General features: G+C 38.2%; 1 protein-coding gene across 1 annotated transcript in view; it reads right to left on the reverse strand.

Moving 5' to 3' along the window:
- The window catches only part of MAN1A1 (mannosidase alpha class 1A member 1), a 150576-nt gene that overhangs the window by 63818 nt on the left and 64973 nt on the right, over nt 1–21785 (reverse strand). The window contains exon 5 of the mRNA XM_054061625.1: nt 2431–2525. Within this exon, the coding sequence (XP_053917600.1) occupies nt 2431–2525 (95 nt within the window). The remainder of the gene's footprint in view (nt 1–2430; nt 2526–21785) is intronic.

A 21785-nucleotide genomic window follows, 5' to 3' on the forward strand; every position in this document is an offset into this window, starting at 1 on the left:
CAGAGGGCTGGAGCACCTCCATATGAGGACAGGCTGAGACAGTTGGGCTTGTTCAGCCTGGAGAAGAGAAGGCTCAGAGGAGATCTTACAGCAACCTTCCAATACCTGAAGGGGGCTACAGAAAAGCTGGAGGGGGGCTATTCATAAAGGCTTGTGGGGACTGGACCAGGGGGAATGGATATAGACTGGAGAGGGACAGATTTAGACCGGACATAAGGAAGAATTTCTTCACCATGAGAGTGATGAGACACTGGAACAGGTTGCCCAGGGAAGCTGTGGCTGCCCCATCCCTGGAGGTGTTCAAGGCCAGGTTGGATGGGCCTTGGGCAGCCTGATCTAGTGGGAGGTGTCCCTGCCCATGGCAGGGGGAGTTGGAACTGGATGATCTTTAAGGTCCCTTCCAACCCAAACTATACTATGATACTATGTTCACACACAGAAGCACCCAAGGAGAAAGCAAGTCAGGCTATGATGATATAGGACAAGTGGAGAAAACAAACTATTTTGTGAAGAGCATTTGCATACTGAAACAAATATCCAGCTCATCTCTTAATCCAAAAATAGTAATTTTAAAATAACCACTGACACCCACAATCTATTGTGAGTGTTTTCCAATTTGAAGCATAAATCAAAAAAAAATCAAATAAAATACTAATCAGAAATGAGGCATATTAGATCTGTAATATATGCAGGCTTCGGTGGCTTAGCATTTCCTAAGCCTAGATGACAGTGTATTTGCTTACACACAGTATTATGGAAGAGTCATCTGTTGAAGGTCAAATCTAAACAGAAGCACAAAGATTCAGAATGAATAACCAAGAACCCAGCATTTGATGTAACTTTTTCTGCCATAGCAAAAGAATTTATCTCAGCAGAGATGTTCTCGCACCTTAGTGCCAGATAAGAAATGAATCCCTTTTGCACTATCACCTTGTAGTGTCTGTGGCTGACATTTGTAGTGCACCAAAGCAGTTATTGTGAGAAGCTAAGAATAAGGCTATAAAGATCTACCAAAGAATTCAAACTACTTACAGAAATCCCTGATATAGTTAGTAGATAAACAAGGATTTAGGTAAGGCTTACTTATGAGACAATTTTTTATTCTAAATATCTTTAGTATCTTTACAAATACCTTGTAGAATAAGGTATTGTTGCGTTGCAATGAAATGTATGCTAGGGTCTCTTACTCATAAGTTTTTGTAACAGCTTAAAAACAAATAACAAAAATAACCCTGAAGCTGTTGTGCTACTGAACTTGGGCAGAACTTACTGAAGTCTGTTGAGAAGAAATCATTAGCATGCATCTAAGTAACCAGTCAAAAGTCTGAAGACCATCAGCGGGCAGCAGCTAACCAGCCCCATAATGACAAGAAAGTTCAAGAAGCATAACTTCCTCCTGCTCCTGCACGCAGATGTGCTTTTTTGCCTCCCACTTAACATCTGTTTGAAAGAAAAGTGGAAGATAAGCATGACGCACCAGGGGTTTCTTTAGGACTGGCTCTGAGTAGTTTACTGGGAAGCCTGAAGCAAACATAGCCAACCAAGCAAGGACAACAACCTATGTCCTACTCTGGGGAAAAGGTGTACGTATAAATACAGATCAAGCAGAGAACAGTGGAAGATGCTGACTGTCAGGGAGGGAATCACACAAAAACACACAACACCAAAACACATACATGTGAAATTCTTCTTGATTCACTTTCATGTGATGACTGGTGCTGGGGTTTATTTGCAGTACAAAGAAAGCTGATGTGTCCCCATGAATATGCAAATATACCCCACAGGCATAACTTTCAATATTCTTCCCCAGACAGAGTAAAGAAACTGCCAGCAGTCCTGAGATGGACTAAAGAACTGCTGACATCTGTCTGGAGTCAGATACTGGAGGCCAGAGTGACTTCAGGAGAGTATGTTTCTTAAAGAAAACATGTGGCTGTCTTCAAAGCATAACTTGCCAACGAAAACACTCCTTTGGAGAGGGTGCAAAACAGTGCATTATTTGTAGCAGGCATTATTTCCGTTTCTTGATATGAAGGACATACTGACACTACATTTAAGAAGAGCTAAAAATAAGAGTACAAAGTAGCTGAAAACTTTACCCTTTCACAGTAGCATATGCCCTTTTGTTCTTAGCCCACCTTAACAACACTAAAAGCAATGAAGGACTTCAAGAAGAGTGATGAACAACATGCTAACTGAAAAAAGCAGCCATTTCAGAGTTGATTAAATGTATTTCTGTATGCATAGTTGTATGTAGAACATACATCTGCTTAAATTTCCCAATTTAGACCGCAGAATCAAGGATCTTATGTCAACTTTTACCTAGCTGGAAAGACAAAACCTGTGCAGCAATTGAAATAATTCTGAGTTGAATAAGGTTTCAACATAACGGTTTTATATGCTCTAGTCAGCAGAAAGCAGTTGTTTTACCTCTTGATATTAAGCAAAGCCCAAGGTATCCCCGTGGGAGTGTTGAAAGCAGGTAATAATTTCTCTCCAAGCTCCACTGCCTTTTTTCGGAAAACCTGGAAGTTAGGAAGAAACAAAGTGTCGGAAAATGAATTGTTGCTTCCAGTCAATTAATTTAGATAATACCATTATTGAGCATATAGTGTAAGTTACGTCAACACAACAAAGCATCCCTGTTGTTTTAGAGTGATGTCAAAGGAAGAAAGCAACACAACCTCTTTTTCATTACACACAGCACTGGGAGAACTCAAACAGCAGGATCACACAGTGATGATGCCCAGAGGACCTGCACCTGGCATGACTAGCATCAAGCCAGAGACATCAGCATGGTCTGACCTGCTCCGGCTGGCACAGAGCTACGTGTGCTCTCCCTGCTGTGCCTGCCAGGTGCTCTGGGGTTGTGGAGGGGAGGAGGCATTAGCCAGGCATGCTGCCGGATCCAGGCTGGCTCACAGGCAGCTGCCTACCCTGAGTGATACCTCCTCGCTGAGCAGCGGGGACGCTGTTGCAGAAATGCTGCCTTTGCTCTGCGTGAGGTTTATTAACAGCAGCTCCGTGTGCTGTGGGAACACAGGCTGGATTGCTGTGGCACCTGCTGTACTGCAAATGTGCTGCACAGGCAATCTACAGCAAAAACAACCCTTTCTCCCTGTGCACTCCATTCCCTTTTCTGGCCCCCCTCCCTTTCCCTAAGCCCCCTCCACCCCCCAAAGAGAGACATTTTTGCAGCACCACAGTCTTTATGGACCTTTATGGACTCAGCTGGCTTATACGTAGATAGGGACAAACGCGATAATTAATCATAAAATTGGAATATACACCTCAGATAACTGAGACCTAACTGATCTTTAGTACCTAAAATACTTTAGTTTTCATCTTAAGAACAAGAAGTGGAAAGACATCAAATTATTAACATATGCCCACAAGACTGAGACAAACAATTTAACATCAGGAACTTTTATGTCCACAGTAATAGTTACAACGCTGAAACAAAGAGGATTTTGCTCTTCTTCAGCTGCCAGCTTAGCTCAGGTTTTATTAACCTCACTTTTTGAACACTGAGTGCTCTAGTAACAGAATTTTTAATTAGAAGCAATATTGGTCCAACTTAAATATAGAAACCCATTTAGTGATTTCAATACGTGGATGTTCAAGGCCTATTTGCTTGGAATTACATTGGGATTCTGTTCAACACTGAAAGGGATTATCCCAGGTGTAGTAGCCAAAATAGCAAAGTCACCTTCATCATTCTCTCTTTCTAATGTCTCCCTTCAATTCATATTTCCTCCTCAGGCATATTTATGATGAAGATTTATTTATTTATGTATTAGAAATCAATTTCTACATCTGATGCATCTCATGATGTAGCCAAGTGCAGTATAGCAAATTTTCAGAGAAGGAAAAAATTCATATATGTTTATGTGAATACATAAATAAAGACATTTGCTTGTAAAAAGAAGGTAATGAAATTTCCACATAAATAAATAAAATACAATTTACAAAATCTTACTTTCTAAAAGCCACTTTCAGTAAAGGTTTTTTATTATTGTAAAATACGTGCTCAGGAGAGAATACAAACTCTGAGATAATGACATTACCATAGAGAAGCTCCAGGCTACCCCACAGTCCATTCATATGACACAGATCTCAAGATTTCTATGACAACAGCCCAAGATTTAGAATTGCAGTACAACATATTTTGAGGGAGGTTAAGTAATTTGAAGCCAAATTATGGCTAGAATCAGAAGAATTTTTTAAGTGCATTGCATGTGAGTGCTGGCAGAAACTTGAAGCACGGAAAACAATTTGCCTGGAAATCCTTTCGTAATCCATGTTATTTCTGACTTCTTGGTTTACCAACTGTGTGGATTCTGATAAGAATTAGTTATGGATTTGTAATCTTTATCCAGCATGTAATTTAGTCTCCCCAAGGGTTAAAACCTTGAGGAATATTCAGAAACAGTTGGTGCAGAGCATAATTATCTCTTAGCAGATTTCCTTGAGAGGAGCACCAGGAGCACACAAGCTTTCCCCTCTTTACATTACACTATGCAGCCACACTGGTCTATGGAACCCAAACCTCTGCTTTGCCTTCAGCACGAGAGGCCTCCTCAGCCTTTCACAACATATGGCATGATCAACTTGCCTCGGCACCTCTGCCCTGAAACACACAAGTATTAACAGAAGAGCACTTACTATGTCTCTCTCAAGCAATGGGCAAACAAGGACCGGAATTTCTGTAGAAGCATATGATGCAGAGTAAAATCCTATCTTTTGCCATATGTAAAGGGGACAGATATTTTATTTTATGCAATGTGGTTAAAAGTACCATATGTGCTCTTTTTAGATAAGTATTTAAGGACAAGAGGAGATCTCCTCTCCAAAAAGCACATACACTTTAACCATAGCAGTGGCAGCAAGGATCAGTAACCACTGTATTTTGTAAGCTGTATTAATCCTTCATCATTAAAAAGATTACATGCAAGCTCAGAAAGAGGTCTCTTACAATAATTGCTTCTGGACAAAACTGTAACATTTTAGTCTTAATTAAAGAGTTGATGTACAGCAATAATGCTTTATTTTCAAATATTTCTACCAACTCAATTATTTTTTTCAATTCTATTGTACTTCTTTTCGAAATTAACAATTACTTTCAAAATAAAATTGCCTGCTTCATGGAAATGTCAAAAATAACGGTTTTTAAAAAATAAACACATCTGACACGAAGCATTTAAGTATTGTTCCTATACGGATACACAAGGAAAACGTAATTCACTCCTAATAAGGACAGTGCTCTGACTACCAACATTGGAACATACAGTGAAGCTGGGCATTCTAACTTCTTGTATAAAGTACATTTCTTTCTGTGGAGTAAATTATATTCCTAGCAGGCAATTACAAAATGACAATTGAAAAAATATTTTTAAACCATCAAACAATTTTGGAACAAGTCTTGAGGCAAAGATGCATTTCTTGTTTACAGAGAATTCCAACAGGTTATTACTAATGCACGCAAGTGATTTTCCTTCCCCCTTCTGAAGTTTAAAAAAGTCAACTAAGGACATCATCCAATTTTGTCTCCAGGGTTAATGTAGTATTGCTGAACTAGTGACTGCTAAATCACTATCTGTTAAGAACAGCAGTATAGGCAAGAATTACAAGAATAAAACAACACCCTGAATGACTGAACACACTAAACAGTAACTTCACACAGCAAAACTATGCTCTTTCAGCTAAGGTAAAAGGGTGAAGGAACCATTATTCAATTTGCAGCTTCAACAGTTAAAAAATAATAACAGAAAAAGTGGGTGTTTTAATTATTACACACTATCCACAATGTTCACTGTGTTTTTCTTTTGCAGAAATGTCTAATATTGGACAAGAAATAAATACCGTACAGGGTAAGATATTTTTTCAGATAATACAAGTAGATAAACAATGGAAACTTCTACATAATCTCTCCACTGCTGACAAGAATTTCAACTTTTTGCCAAGCCCTAAGCTCTCCCCACTATCCCTCAAGTAAAGTCATTTTGTGGTAAGCAAAAAGTATGACAGCCATTACTGAGATGCACAGACTAAAGGCAGAAATTACGGAGCAAAAAAAAATGAGAGACATAATACATATAATAAAGGAAAAGATCTACAGCAAAAATTTCCATCCCAGTGGTTATCTTGAGAGGTTCAAGGAGTTTTCCTGGCCTCTCCTCATTGGTGCTCAGCCAGCAGTAATGAAGGTTGACTCACATGAAGCTCTCCAACTGGATCAGACCTGCCTGCCTGAAGCTGTCACGGTCCCATACCTGCATCCACCCTTCTCTCCACAACTAGTTGCAATGGTTTAAATATTTACCTAGAAGTCTAAAAGTCTACAAACCAGTCCCAAAGCCTCCATGACTTGTTCCACTACTCCATCATACCTAGACTGCATCTTTTTAAGGAAAAGGACTATCCCTTTGTCAGCAATCACTAAGCTATATAATCACCAAATCCTTCTTTTAAATTGAGATTTCAGAGGAAAATATTGTGGCTACTTTTAAAAAGCACACAAACCACTAAAAATTGCACTGACATGTAACTCAGCTAGATACTATACTACAAGAAAGAAAATTATTCTAAGTGAAACAATATTACTCCATAATGAAAATAATTGAAACCAGTCAGAAATACATGATCAGCATGTAACACTATCATTAGGTAGAACATTAAATATTTTCTCAAGCATTTCTCTCTAATCTAATTTTTGCCAGAAGACAGATTTTGGATGTGAGATAATCCTTTTTAAACTCAAGTATTATTAACATTTTAAAAAGTTTATGTAAGTTCTCTAACAAACTTGTATGATATTGATTCTCACTGTACAAAAGTCTTGCGTAAGAAAGTTTCCTCCATGGAATAAATACACAGACTCCTTCCCAGTTTGCAGTCCTACTCGTAATTCAAATTAGTACTACAACAAATTAGATACTTCCTATAGTCATATAATAGATTATACAGAAGATGAGAGTTGCTACATTTTCTGCCAAGATCTTTGTTTATATTAGTAGGCCATGAACTGTTAGTTAAAATAAGCTCAATGCTCAGTAAAGCAGCACCTGCATTGTCCTCCAAGTTACCACTCTCCAGCGCCTTACAATAGCACACCAGATCCTGTCACCACTGCTCTAAGCCAGTGATTCTTAACAATGTTGGAGTACGCAGTAACACATAAACAATAAATCTACCTCACTGCTGCACACATGCAGCTTTCCTGTTAATGTCTCTTCATTCCACAGGCAACATACACACAAGAAGCCAAGGAGCAAAACCTTATTTTCTCACTCCATGAGATGTTCTTAACTATTTTTGAAATACATATAAATATTTTTGGTCTTCATAAGACAGAACAAACTAGCTTGGGAACTTCCCCTACCACAGAACCTCTACACAAGCTGCTGGAAGGTATGGTTTTGTACGACACCTATCTACGTCATGATTCCCAATACCAAAGTTCATCCACTTCAAGTTATCATCTGCATCTCCCATTCTAGTAAGACCAGTAGCATTATTACTGAAAAAGGCAAGGAAAGTAAACACATTTGCATATATAGTACTTCCATCAGCAGTTTTCCTACACTGTTTTTCTAATAAAAGTATCCTTATTTCTCTCAAATGTCACTGTATTTCAGTGAGGCACTCTTGCTTAGAAAAGCTGTTTGGGTATCAGGTTTTTTTTCTTCAGCATACTTTGTGCCACTGATGCAAATGCAGAAGTGTTAGATGTGAATTAGGACACAGACACAAACTTTGGATGAAAATGAAGTGGTGAATTTAATCAATAAAGTTTCCAAACATGTACTTAATTTAAAGCATTTACTCACATTCTCTACACAACTTTGTGGGATGCAGATATCATAAGCGTGATTTTTTGTTTAATGGCTTTAGAGAAAAAATATTTCTTTTAAAAGAGATTGTTACAAGAGATTATACATTCAGAACTGTGTTGCTCATGTTAGAAGATCCATTCCCACAATAAATCAGATTTTGCAGGCTCTTGCGTCCATTACCAAATCTTACTAGGAAAACCAGCATTCCAGCAAAGAAATGAGGATCTGCCTGCAAGGATGTAACTGCAGGGCTAAGACCAGATCATTTGGTGAGCACTGGTTTTCATTACAGCACAAGAATGTTATCTCCTCTGGATAAACAAAAACATTTCCTCTAGCTGGAATAACAAACCCCTTTGAAAATGTTAGATTACCTCATCATAGATTTAATTGCTGTTGCTAATCAGGAAGAAAAGAAAGCACAGGAAACAAAGAAATAGCTTAGAACTGTGTATGAGACATGTATAATTATAGAATAGTATAACATGCTACTTTATCGTAAATTAAAGAACAGCCAGAATTCTGCCTTAAAAAGTCTTCTATGTAAGGGTAATCTGTAGTTAAATTTTAACACCACAGGGAATAATCCTTTTTTCAATATTTTTTTTACAATTGACAAAGACATTTTTTCCACATTTCTAATTCTGTCAAATTAAGCATTTTTTCATTTTTGTTTTATATTTGCAGATAGAAACTGACAAGCCACTAAGTAAGATTTATTGCTTTCTTTCCTGTACCTGACTGCCTTTCCCAGTAGGGTAAGGAATAAATATTTAAGTGCAAAACCAGAAAACAAATGAACAGGGACAGACTGCTTTGCAGCTCTTGAGAACACTGAATAGAAATCCTTTCAGTATAACAAACGCTGATTTACGTTTAAAGCTATCTGCTAACAAAAGAGAACTCTCTTCGAAGAACTTTTTCCAAGACCTTCTCTGCTGAAAAACAATCTAGCTTTTTTGCTATGTTTGCATTTGTTTTATTTTTACAATGAAAGATTAGAAACGCTACGAAAATGTCACTCCACCTGACTTACCAGAATACATGAAATAGCATAAGCTGAATTCTTCTAGTATCTTCAATACCAAATGATAACACACTTAAAGTGTCATATTATTTAAAAACATTTCCTATAAGATATTTTCAGTGTTTATGACACCTGGATAAGTCACTCAGCTGCTGACATTAAATCAGCTGCAATTACTGCTTTTGCAATTACCATCACCTTGACACTAGCAGGTTGTTTTGAGTTTAACTTAATTCAGTTCTCACCTACACCTGACTAAGCCAAGTCAGTTATGAATTATATGTGCTATAAATCGAGGAGACAGTTAACATTTCTGGAAATAAGTGTTGTGATGAGTGACATCAGTGTGTCCTTCAACAGAAGGAGTCCAATGAACTTCATTTAGGAGCTTCACAGTTGTAGTAGTATTTACTGTACACCTAGATCCAGAAGTGCCAATAGCATGTTTTGAGCATTTTCCCCAGGCAGAAGACAGGGTCCAAGATCAACTTGCTAGGTCTGGGCCAGCCCTGGTCCTGCTGGACCTGAGAGAAGCATGTGTGAAATGCCACACCAATGCATGAGCCGATCTCTGGCCCAGGGCTGCACCCCATCTCATGTCTTCCTACCAGGATACAGAAGAGGACAGCGAGTGTCTCTGCTCGAGGCTACACTTAAAATGGTCAAAGAAATGCCAGAGCTAATCAGCGCGACTATGCATGCTGACACAAGTCAGCATCATGCTCCTCAGCAGTCTTAATTTTGGGAAGGCTTCACGGTTTGCAAGCACAGCATCAGACACAAAGCATGTTTGCCCATCTGTAGTTCTTCACTCAGAGCTAATAAGGCCCTCTGGTCTTGGGGACTAGGGTGTCACTGATGGCCAAGAGGAGAAGGCATGGCTCTCCTGGGGTTGCACTCACTTTGAGCTTGGGCTTAGCTGGATGCAAGGTTCCTCTACAGGGACAAGGGGATGCTTCCGCACTTAAAGCATTCCCCATTGCCTGTACCGCCCTTGCCAAACCCATTAACAGGAGCATCCCAGGCACAGCCAGCCTGGACAACAATGAGCTGATTATGCACTGGAAATTTATATCAGCACTGTTTCCATAAAAGCACAGTGAAAGAAACAAAGCATGCTCTAGCTCCTTCAGAAAGCATGATTTGTCACGCCTTCTCACAAGAATTTTGACCAGAGAGAGCAGTATTTTATTTTATTGAGAACTTCAACAAATCACCCCTTCCCTGGAGATTAGCAGAACTCAACCGATTGGGTTTCCATCACATAGGGATACCAGCAGATGGAGTACAAGTTAGATGTTACCACAGCACAGTGGAGGGGCATCTTGGGGTTAGGAGACACCAGAAATCCCAAGAAAAAGATTTTAAAACAAATTCATTAAATAACCTCAGATGCTCTCCTCTCATTAAAATTCTCAAAGGAGCACTAGTATTCATACAAATCTCCCATATATAAACAATATCACAGCCATATAAAGCAGGAGGAATGATTCATTTAAAAATAATGACAATCTGCAGCCATTCCACAATCCTGCTCAGCATCTACCATGCTACAATACTGAGCTGGAATGTATTAAAAAAAAAACCAAACAGTTTTCAGTGGAGAACACCTGGAAAATATAGATTCTGTAGTAAAAAGTGACTTTCTATCCCAATCTAAGGCTGAAACAGCCACAGGTTAGAATTTATTACGAGATCTTCAGTATGAGAAGCCAAAGCTTATATTTGACACATCTGTGAGAGCAGCAGGGATCAGAGTACTCTACTCAAATCTTGTGAAAGCTCTTGGCACCCAAGATGATGTGGCGATTCAAGAAGGTGCACATAAGTTTCCAGCTTTTGAAAACCGTGATTGTAGAGGTATGCAAATAACCACACCAGAGAGATTCAGGCAGCTTGTGGTTTCTGTGAGCAACGACTCTATCTCCCCTGCAAAATGCTAGACCAGTACGTGTCTTTTTCACAACTTGAGGAAATAACAAACATGGGTAAGCTGTTAGAGATGCACTGTCCTTTCCAGAATACTCTAGTATGATGGTCACTAGCTTGTAGAAGCAAATAAACTTTAAAAAGATGCTTATTACAAAAATTAGAGCACATCGGGGGGGGGGGGGGGGGGGGGAATCTCTTCTTTAATTCAATTATCTTTTTTTGTTATGGTTGATGGCAAAAAAACCCCACAAACCTGTCTTTTCTAGCTGGTTCTTGTACCAAAGAAGGTACATAGTACCATGAAGACGAAGACTGACCGACAGCCCTTCCCACCCCCTAGCCCTGAAAACACTGCAGAGAACTTAATCAAATGGAACTAACTGGATTAGTGAGAGATTTCTTCCAGATTTAATCCAAACTTACATAGCAACAAGCACAAAACCCCTCAAGTTATCAGCAGTAGCTAAAACATGTAATTACTTCAGTTGTTTCTAGGAGAAAAATTTCTAAAATTTCTAGGAGATATGTTGATATGTTTGAAAATTGTATTTTAGGAAGGCCAGTAATAAATTGTACAAACTGGCAGAAAGAAGGAAAGGCAAGAAACAAAGAAATATTAATGTACGGTAATTTATACACATCTGACTTGCACTTCAAAACTGGAACGAAGGAAGGAATTGCTAAATAACTGCAGAATTAAAAAATCACAAAGGAAGAATTTTTCCCAGTTATATTTAGTTATTTCCTTCTGTGCTATTCATGTGTATTTAAGACTGCTTACACAGGCATAAACTCCAAGAACTATTTAACAGGAAGAACTTTTAGACCACAAGAAAAAAAGTAACTGTTAATTTATCTACTAATATCAAGAATGCACAATTAAAAGCTTAGCTATAATCCATTAGTACCCATAAAGCACATCAGCTGACCATTTAATAGTATCTCTGTTGCAAATATCCAAAGAAAGGTGATAATTACTGTAGTAAACAAACTTTTAACAATTCCCTGTAATAAAAGGCATTTGTTAGGTATACGGGCCTTTGAGAGTTCCTCATCCCAAGCTTGGGGCAGCCTTAATTTTTCAAGAGGTGAGACACACAGCATACACAATGAGTACTGAGTTGGACTTACTGCATATGTGCAGATCAAATGTACACTGGCAACTGGCTCCTGAGGTCAAACTGCAGGTAAGAAGACTCATGCCTTCAAAAGCTGTGCTCAAATCTTAAGATTTTGAAATACCACACCACCTCAACTAACACCTCAGTGTCAGTAAATGCGTCAAAAACTTGGGATGCCAGTCTTGTGTCCTGTCAGTAACAGAAAGCCTGGAATCTCAGGTCTCCAGTCAAATAAAGCATGTATTTCTAACAAGTGCAGATTGCAAGCTAGCAGGCATTAAAACTGTCAGCAGACCATGCTTAAGATCTACTGAAAGTTTTGAATCCTTGTTTTTATCTAATATCCACATAACTGGAACAAGATATTAACCCACTAAATATGTATTAACACTGTTGTATGTCTTGCTGCCCTGAACAACAGGTAGAACTGTAAGAGGCACCACATGACAGCACAACTGAATGACAGACACTAAAAAACTCCTTCCCAAGACTCCTCCATCCCTAACAGAACAAACCTGTGGAAGTTTGATATTCCAGTGCTTGGATGCTGGTTACTGTCAACTCTAGAAGCAACCTGTAGACTAACACCAAGCAAGGATGTCAAGAGCACAAAACGTGTCACATATTTAGTGCTCAGGTCTCCTACAATTGAGGAAGATAATGTACAAGTACACAAATAACCTTACACATGTATTTGAAAATATATTGGACATAAGTAAATACAAATGGAATTAAAATACAGCATATACTATGGCAACTCATTATACTGTGAAGCGATACAGAAAACATCTGGATGTCATGTTAGAGGTTTGTGTTCCTCCTGATTAAGGAAACAGCTGCCTCAGTAAAATTACTCATACCCACCAGCAATGAAGAGTATCTTTTAGGACAATTTCTCTGTTAAGCCACAAACATCTGCTTCCTAATTTCCTTTTTATTTAATCTTGTGTTCCCAGCCCAAGTGCTGTAAGAACAAATTTAAATAGCTGCCTCATTTTACATCTTGAAAGCTATGGTATCTAAACAAAGACTAGCACTTTGCATATGAAACTCTCCTTTCAAGCAGGTGACCGTTGAGAGGTGATTCGCAACACCATCTGTGTGAAAGCAGGGGGTGGGGTGGAGGAGCCTAATAAACTTTGCATGGTGAATCAATAATTACACCCTTAATGTAGCATAAAGTGCTAACAGGAGATTCATTCGCAGCCTTGTAAATTTGACTGCTTCTTTTAATTCCAATACTATTAAGTGATTTAGAGTGATGCCTTCACTCTAAGGTACCCTCCTAGACCATGGTGGCAGGCACAGAAAAGACTACAATCACTCTGCATAGGTAAAGGATATTCTGTCTGCTTTTTAAACGTTAACTCAACAGTAAATGGAGAGCTGTTTGTTTCAGCCAGTGCTACCTGATACTTTTAAGTTTGTTCCCGCTGTTGACGCAAAGAGTTTTAAATGATGCTTATCAAATCTACAAGTATACAATGGGAACAGGATACCAAGTATGCCTACTTTAATTCATCTCCTGCTCATTTTTTTTCCTAACTTGATTTGCTCGCTTTAATATTATACTCCAACATCAGAATAATAGCTTCATGAAATGACTCTCAACAGTTGGAATCAAAAGTGTCCAAGGACAAAAGGGTCTTTAAATCAGGATCTCTCATATTCTGCCAGCTTCTTTGAACTGACCACTAGCTAACGGATACCTGCAGAGCAAACCTGGTCAGCTTGCTGAGCCAACTTTAAAAGATAACTACTCTGCCTTTTTGCTTTGGTCCCATTCTGACACCAATAGAAATATTTTAAGTCAGGTATTGATATCACTCAGAAGTCAGTCCTCAAATGGCTAACATTTATATTGAAATGTTCTCAGGCCGGGTAGCACTGAGTAACTCTTCTCCAGCCAACTCAGGGTTTATTTCTTCTAGTGAGAATCACTCCTATAGCTGTAGAACAATAGTCATGGGTCTGCAGTGGTAGTGCTGTGGCCCTAGGAAAGGAGAGTTTTCCTTTTTCCTGTTGGTTTTCACACAAAGTGCTCCTGATGGCCAATGAGCTATCGTGTGACATTGCACTTCACATGAAGCTGTGAGTAAAAGCTCACACGATCACAGAGTGGTTGAGGTTGGAAGAGATCTCCAGAGGTCATCTAGTCCAACATCCCTGCTCAAACAGGTCGCCAAGGACCATGCCTAGATGGCTTTTCAGTATCTCCAGGGACAGAGACTCCACAGTCTCCTGTGCAGTGCTCAGTCACCCTCAATGTAAAAACATGTTTCCTGATATTCAGAGGGAACCTCCTCTGTTTCAGTTTCTGCTAAAAGTTTCGTATAAATATTGTACATATATTGTGACACAGCATCAGGGCATGTACAGGGCAGTGTCACGGTATAGTCCTAAGTGACTTTTGTCCAAGCTATAGCTTCAGTAGACACTGGAACAAACTATTTATCAACAAAAGTCTTCTCTTGAAAGGCTGTGGCAGCCTACTTAGAAAGAAGCAAAAGGCAAATTAATAGTAACAATAAGAACAACTACTAGTAACTAGCAAACTACATGCAACAGAGGAGAGGAAAGGATCAGGGCAAGGAACAAAGCAGGATGATAATCCAAACTGACAAGTTTGAATACTGAAGCTTTAAAAACAAGTCATGATATTGGGCACAGAATTACTGAGTTCCAGCCTTTACATAGTCTTCATTAAACACAAAAAGCTTAAGGAAACTCATTTGCATTAAAGTTTACTCTAATGTCCTTTACCAGAGATCTCCTGTTCCTCTTCAGGTAGAGGCAATTCCACTGGCCATTAATTTGATGTGTTCATGGATACAAGTAGGATAAACCAAAAGCTACTCTCTTACAGTGTTTCTCCTACTCTGGAGTAATATATCAAATGTAATGAGTACTTGCTGAAAATTACTGTCATATATTAAGGCTGTCCCATGTTTAAACAGTACAGCACTTCTTTTAGTCCTTATACTACAACTGAAGTCAACACAGGATTTCCCAGATTTTGTGATCTCAGATACTGGAAACATCATAAATATCTTAAAAAGTAAAACAATCACAAGTGCAAAGACACTGCCAACTGCCACTCTGCTAGATTTACAGCATGGATCACGTAGGAACAAGCCATTTGATCATAAAACTTTTTCATCGATCTTCCTCTGCCACTAGCAGCTACAGACTAGTTCTGTTTTGCTTTCACATATAAGGAAAAGGAATCAAGAGTTTTATCTGTTCCAGCTCTAATGCTTCAGTGGTTTCTCAGATTAAATGTAAATGTTGATAACTCACAACTGCTAACTTTGTATAAACTACTTCTTTCAGTTGTTCCATTAAAAACAATGGTATCTAGAAGGTGCTGTTTGGGCAAATTCAGCTTTGATTTGCAACTGTGCAAACAGCTTAGCTTGTCTCCATTACGTGCAAGTTTTGTAACATTAGCAGCTGTACTGATGAAACATTCCCAGGAAGCTATTTTCCAGGGGAGAGGAACATGTTAAAATTTAGCATATGCTTCAGGTTACTTCCTTCACAAGACCTCTGACACACCATCTAGCTGGCTTTTTACGTAAGTAATAAGAAAAAAATTCTTTTGTATAGCAGGAAAAGATGATTTCTTAAGTCAGTGCTTTCTTATTGTTGAGATTTCTCTGAAAGACAATAGTCACTGAATTCTCTAACAAATAAGGGGCACATTCAAAACAAGCCTAAATAAAGTGCTTGTGTATTTTCCTTAACTTAAGAAATGTGAACTTTCTTGTCGCTCTTTTTATGTAAGCCAAACAGAAGGCTTCGACAGAGAACAACTTTGATTTAAGAAGGTGCTTTTACGTTGTAGCTTAAATCATCGGGCAGACTAATTCAATTCCTTTCTGTTTACTGTAAGACTGTTTCTCTTACTGGACAAGCCATAAAACTAAAGTGACTAAAATATAAGGAGGCAAGCAGACATTTCCAATTCTTAAGAGTCAGAAACAAGTGCTCTGACTGAAGAACAATCCTGCCAGCAAGTCTGAATTTATGAGCAATTCAACTGCTTCTCTGAATTCCATGCAGTTAAAACATTTTTTACACTTAAACCTCAAAATCAATCCTATAATTAAACAGCCATAAGATGCTCTCTCCAAAGACTAACGTTGCTTTTTAATGCAGTATATATTTGGTGGAAATAACGGTTAGAAAGAAATCATAAAGATTTCAAGTATTAGCATATATAAATATCATTAGACTGTTTCTATCCCCTCACTTGAAGCAAGGTGGAACAAAAAAAAAGGAAATGACAGTCATGTAAACTTTCTCAGTTTTTACCAAAACTAACGACATGTTTATAGTGCTTTATTTTACTGTTCGAACATTTTACATAGCTATTCTTAGACACAATACTTGTCAGGTTTCACTAAGTTATTTTTATATTTCATGGTATGTAAATTAAAACATTACAGTATGTTAACTTATTTCAGGTTGGAAGAAGATATAAAAAAGTTTTAGAAGTATGATTGAGGAAAGGGGCATCTTAGCGCCAGCTACACTCATTACTTCTATCACAAACTGACATAGTCTGTCAAGAAAAAACTGATTGAGCAAGGAATTCTTCCCGCTATCTCAGTAAGTATTTACTTTTGGCTCTCAGTCAGTTAATAAACATACTAAATTGACACACAACCTTCAAGCAAATCAGAAAGGCTGATGGCATTTAACATTTAAGTCTGCTCAGATATGCTGAGTACCATCTTCACCCCTAGTCTTCTGCAGCAGTGTGGCAATGTTTACCCAGAGCATCTCAGTCGTTATTGATCTTGCCTGGAATCAGGAAGATTATTTGTTCTTCCCTCTAGAGTATAAATGGAAATAAAAGCAACTCTGGAGAAAAAAGAGTGAGCATAGACTGAATGATATTTGCAAGAGACACCCTACAAACAGCAAATGCTGATGAGAACGTCTGAGTTATTCCCTGTTTTTGCATGATAAAAGGAAAACGATTTAAATTGTCTGTATACTATGAATAGTTTTTTAAGAATGAGTTGGGGAAAATAGCATCCTTTAAGGAACAGCACTGTGAGATGCTGACTTTGTTCTGCAGCTGCTGGTTTGAAGAAAACAAGACCGTTGGAAGAGAATTAATTTCACAGCATATCCTTTGCACATGATGATCCCGAGGATCTACTGGACTATAAAATCATCTAGGCATGCCTACAAAAATTAAGGACAACTTGCCCCCGAAGGGAAAACACAACTTAAAAGCACTAACCGGACTAAACCAGCTTCCAGAAACAACTAGTATGGGTATTTTACTTAGCCTGCAAAAGCAGATGACTGCCTAAAGGCTGAAGAAGAAATAAACAAGACATCTAGTTTTTCATATTAACTAGTTACATATCCTTTTTAGTAGTTCAGTATAAGAAACAACATAACTGGCCCCTGATGCCAGAAGGAAGATTACTTTCTGTTAATTGAAAGTTGACTTTATTTAAGTAACACTGCTGGAATGATCGTACTTGTTTGCTTTATAGAGTTTTGTCAGTTTACACAAGACTGGTTTTTTTGGATGTTAAAATAAGCTTTTGGGACTTCATGTAGCTGAATGATGAGAGTCATAATGTACTGTCTTAATTAGCTAGTTTTTGAAGGAGTTATCAAGGTCAGATGGGTTAATGTAAGCAATCAAAGGTGCTGAGAGAAGAGTATCAGAGCTGAATATATCAAACAAAATCCAAGTTCTTTAGAATATAATACCTGTTGACAAAAGACTTACAATGTAAACAGTGAGCTAAGAAACTGAATCTGTGGTTTAAATACAACCTAAACTATTTTTCCTTGAGGAAAGCAAATAAGATTTATATGAAACACTGGCTCTACAAACCACTACTTTTCACCTTTCAAATCTTCATGGAAGCGATTTTGTTCAACCTTTTCTCAGTCTTCAGCTTAAGTTTGCAGTTTGCCTATTCTTGTGCACTTAGCCTTATGCAAAAAGAGCATATATTCACCGAGTTGAGGAAAACAATGATTTGTCTTTCCAATGCTTAACAACAGTTCCCTATAGGGGTAATCACATGCCAAAACCCCAAATTCTCCTTAGCACTTGTTGTGCTGGAAGGTGCATGGGGAATTTTCTTATGAAGATGTTTTCCAAATTCCTCCTCAATCATTTGCACATTGGGTGCAAATACAGTCTCCAGATGGCAGAGGCAAGCTTTGGCACACAAGAGACAGGAACTGCACTCATTTATCAACCACAACATTAATCAACATTATTCAACTGTTGCATTTTTACAAACAAATTGCAAACAAAGAGCATGTGGATAAGACCTGGTAAAAAGCTCCCTCCTTATCTTTGCATTCAAAAATTCCAGATTTCTGTGGTTTGAAAAGCATAAACAATAGATCCTGCCAAAAAATACACAGGCCAATTAGCACTTTCCATAAATAGATCCCAAGAGTTCATGCTAACGTAAAGCCAGTAAACCTAGTTCGTATCTGTTTCAGATTTGATCTGCTGAGCAAGATGTATTGCTAAATCCAGAGGAGACTAAAAGGATATCTGTTTCTTCTCCAGCAAGGATGCCATTATCTGTACCTTTTGCTGGAAGCATGAAGGGAATGCAAGAACAGTAATGATATCTGCTTCTGACTTCAGGCATTCAATTTTCTCAATGATTTTCAGTTAGCTTGAAGCAGCAGGACTTGTATGTGGCATAAAGTAGCATTTCGTATCTCTAACCTGATCCTTCAAACAGCAAATTGGATGAGGAATTTTCCCAATTTCATCATAGGTTTCTATTCACTTTGTATCACTTAAAATTAATTAATGACTACATATTCTTTAATAGAAGTAATTTAAACATTTGCAGAAAGATACAAGAGTAGAGGTATTCTTTGCTAAAGTCAGATTTCGGGATCTAAGGGAATGGCTTAGTACTTGCCAACAGAACAAAAAACAAAGGAATCTTCTCCTACAAAGTTTACACTTTTATCTTCTCTAAGCTCGTAAAGTGAGGACATTATCAACTACTTAACTCCCAACTTCATGAAAAATAATCTCTGGATCAGACTAAGCCTATGGAGAAAAAGCTCAAAATGGAATTTTATGCAAATTAGCCATACAATGTGAAAAATTTCGATGAAGAAATGAAGAGTTACTCCATGCACAGAGTAAAATGCAAGTACCTGCTATTTTTACCTGCACTTTTTGGGGAAATAATTCAGTACCATGATTTGATAACATTTATTTCTTATTATCTAACTGAACTTTTATAATACAGCCACGAAGAGAATATATTTCCCAAATATTTTATACTGCCTAGAACTAAAAAAGGGTAAATTAATGCTGATCTATTCCCACTGCCATCATCGACTGTATATTTTTATGTTGTATTCATTTGCAGAAAAAAATCATTCTCATCTGTAAAATTATACATAAGGATTATTCCTTAGATATGGATTGCAATAACCTCAACTACAAATGGCTCCACAGAACCCTGTACTTAACCATATATTGTACATTCTCTATTAAATTTGCAGAAGAAGAAAACCCCACCAACTTTTCGGGCAATATGTTTTATGTTTTCACTCTCCTTTTACTCTGCTTTATTATTGCAATTGCATTTGGTGCTGCAAAATGACAGAACTGAATACTGAGATAAGTGAAAGTGAAAAATGTTTTGGAAACTGAACTGTAGACATATGTTGACTCTGGACAAACTGCTAATAGCATATAATTTCATCTGTATAGTATACTAACTCAAATGCAAAGAATTATTCTTTTGGTTAGATGTAGAGCTGCTGCTCAAAAGGAAAGCACCCACACTAGTATTTCTGGCAGACACACCGTCTTTAAGTGTTCTGTAGAATCACAATCGAGTGAAACAGCAAGAGCTGGTTGGGGGCCAAATCCTCAGAACAAACCAACCAGCTCCCTCTCATCTGCCTGAATTCTACTTAATAATACAGCTCAGGAGCTCATGTCAAACATACCAGCTGTTACCATCACAAACAGATATTACGTAGCTCTAACTATTATCCATTCTCCTCCCTAATAGTTTACCAGCTTTAGCATCAAACTATAGTAGTCTGGAGGTAAGAAGGGAGTTTCATTTAATGTAATGAGTAAAAAAGCATTTCTGTTCAGATATTTCTAGTCGATGCATGAATGCAAAAACATGTCAAACAAGGTTGCCTTTGAACAAACCAAATTTTTTTTGTTGCTTTGAAAAAACTCCCCAAGCAAACCACAAAAAGGAAAACACTAAAAAAGTGAAGAATGTGGTTATGTAGAGGTCGAAGTTCTAAACTCATGTTTCTCAGACCAAAATCAGGGCTCTGGCTCCTGGTTTCATAGTAGATTAGTAGGCTTAAGCACAGCAGTGACAGCAGGTTATCACGATAACTGCTCTGTCGCCCTGCTGTGGATATTGATGCTGATGACAGACATCTGAAATAGAAACACTGAATCAATGTAAATTGCCACTACTTTCACTTTACATTAGTAGAATAAGACCTGAAGGTCTTTATTAGGAGGCACAAAAATTGTTGGTGATGGCAACTGATTGCGTCCCTGTGGTATAGGCAGCACAGGGTTCGCACTCAGAGCTAAGTGAGGGTTCCTAGTTGTGGTAGGTATACATAGTGTCAGTAACTACAAAGCAAAGAAGGAAGAGAAGAGAAAAACAAGAAGTAAAATTTGAATTAAGTGAAAGATTGGAAATCAGCACCTCTGTTACTGTTCTTTGAAGCTTTCTCATCATAATGTGCAGGCTTAGCTTGAGAGGCAGAGGTGCACAGAGTAGCTAAGCAAATAGCATACGGAGAAGGTGGACAGAAGTACTAGGAACAAGGAAACTTTTGCACTCTAGTGAACCTACTTAACAAGAGATGGGCTTCATCAACAGTGACAGTATAATTACAGTGCAAGAACTTAAGAGACAGAAATAGCAGACTGAAGGGCAGTCTGCTTGGAACAGCAGCAGAACAGTCTACGTCAAAGACAATCTTAGTAGTCAAGGTTACCTCCAGAATGTGAACCCACGGGGATTCTGTAGTACATGTTGATGGAGCTAGCACAGAAAGAGAACAGCATTAGATCTATTAAACGTGTTGAAGAGACTGAAATACTAATGGAGATTACAGACTGACTGTGGGAAACAGAGAAGATTTCAAGTCCTTCTCTGTCTCTGAGTAGGCTGTTAAATGCTACAACAGAAGAGGTATAAACCATGTTTTTATACACTGAAATGACAGCTTCTTGCAGATACTGAAGGGCCTGTAAGAGAAGAAGTAGCTCTTGACTTAGTGTGATATACTACCGTCTAGCAGGGGCCACACGCTCCTATTCAACATACTGTTCTAAACAAAAGTTCACTTTTGTAATGTTTGAGTCTGAAAAGAGAATCAAGGTGACTAGCTGACGTGAACTTAGAAAGGAAGAGGCAAGTGGGTAGAATGCTTGAAGATGACTGGAGAAAGAAAGATGAGATTCCGAGTCACAGGATTCTCCAATCAATAGGCTCTGATGACTTCTATCTTTTTTGGTGTGACTGTAAAGAAGTTAATTAACAACAAAAGTATATTAAGTCTGATTAAGGAATATAGAAATTGGTAATACCCCACAAGTCAAATGAAAAACAACTAAGTCAGGCTAAAAGTAACTTTTGAAGAACATGTTAAAAAGAAGAGAAATGTGTGGCTTACTAGAGAGCCGGGAGGAACAATTAAGAGATGTCTGTATGAAAGAGCATAGCACATGCAATTGCAGAAAAGCTAAACTTGCCCCAGTGTTCAGTCTTGAGGAGGCTAGGCACGTTCCCATGCAAGGAGATGCTTAAAAGGACAAGCCTAATGCACCATCCCAATACTGAGGCTGGA

The sequence above is a fragment of the Cuculus canorus genome, chromosome 3 (genome assembly GCF_017976375.1).
Source record: "Cuculus canorus isolate bCucCan1 chromosome 3, bCucCan1.pri, whole genome shotgun sequence".
NCBI classification, from domain to species: domain Eukaryota; kingdom Metazoa; phylum Chordata; class Aves; order Cuculiformes; family Cuculidae; genus Cuculus; species Cuculus canorus.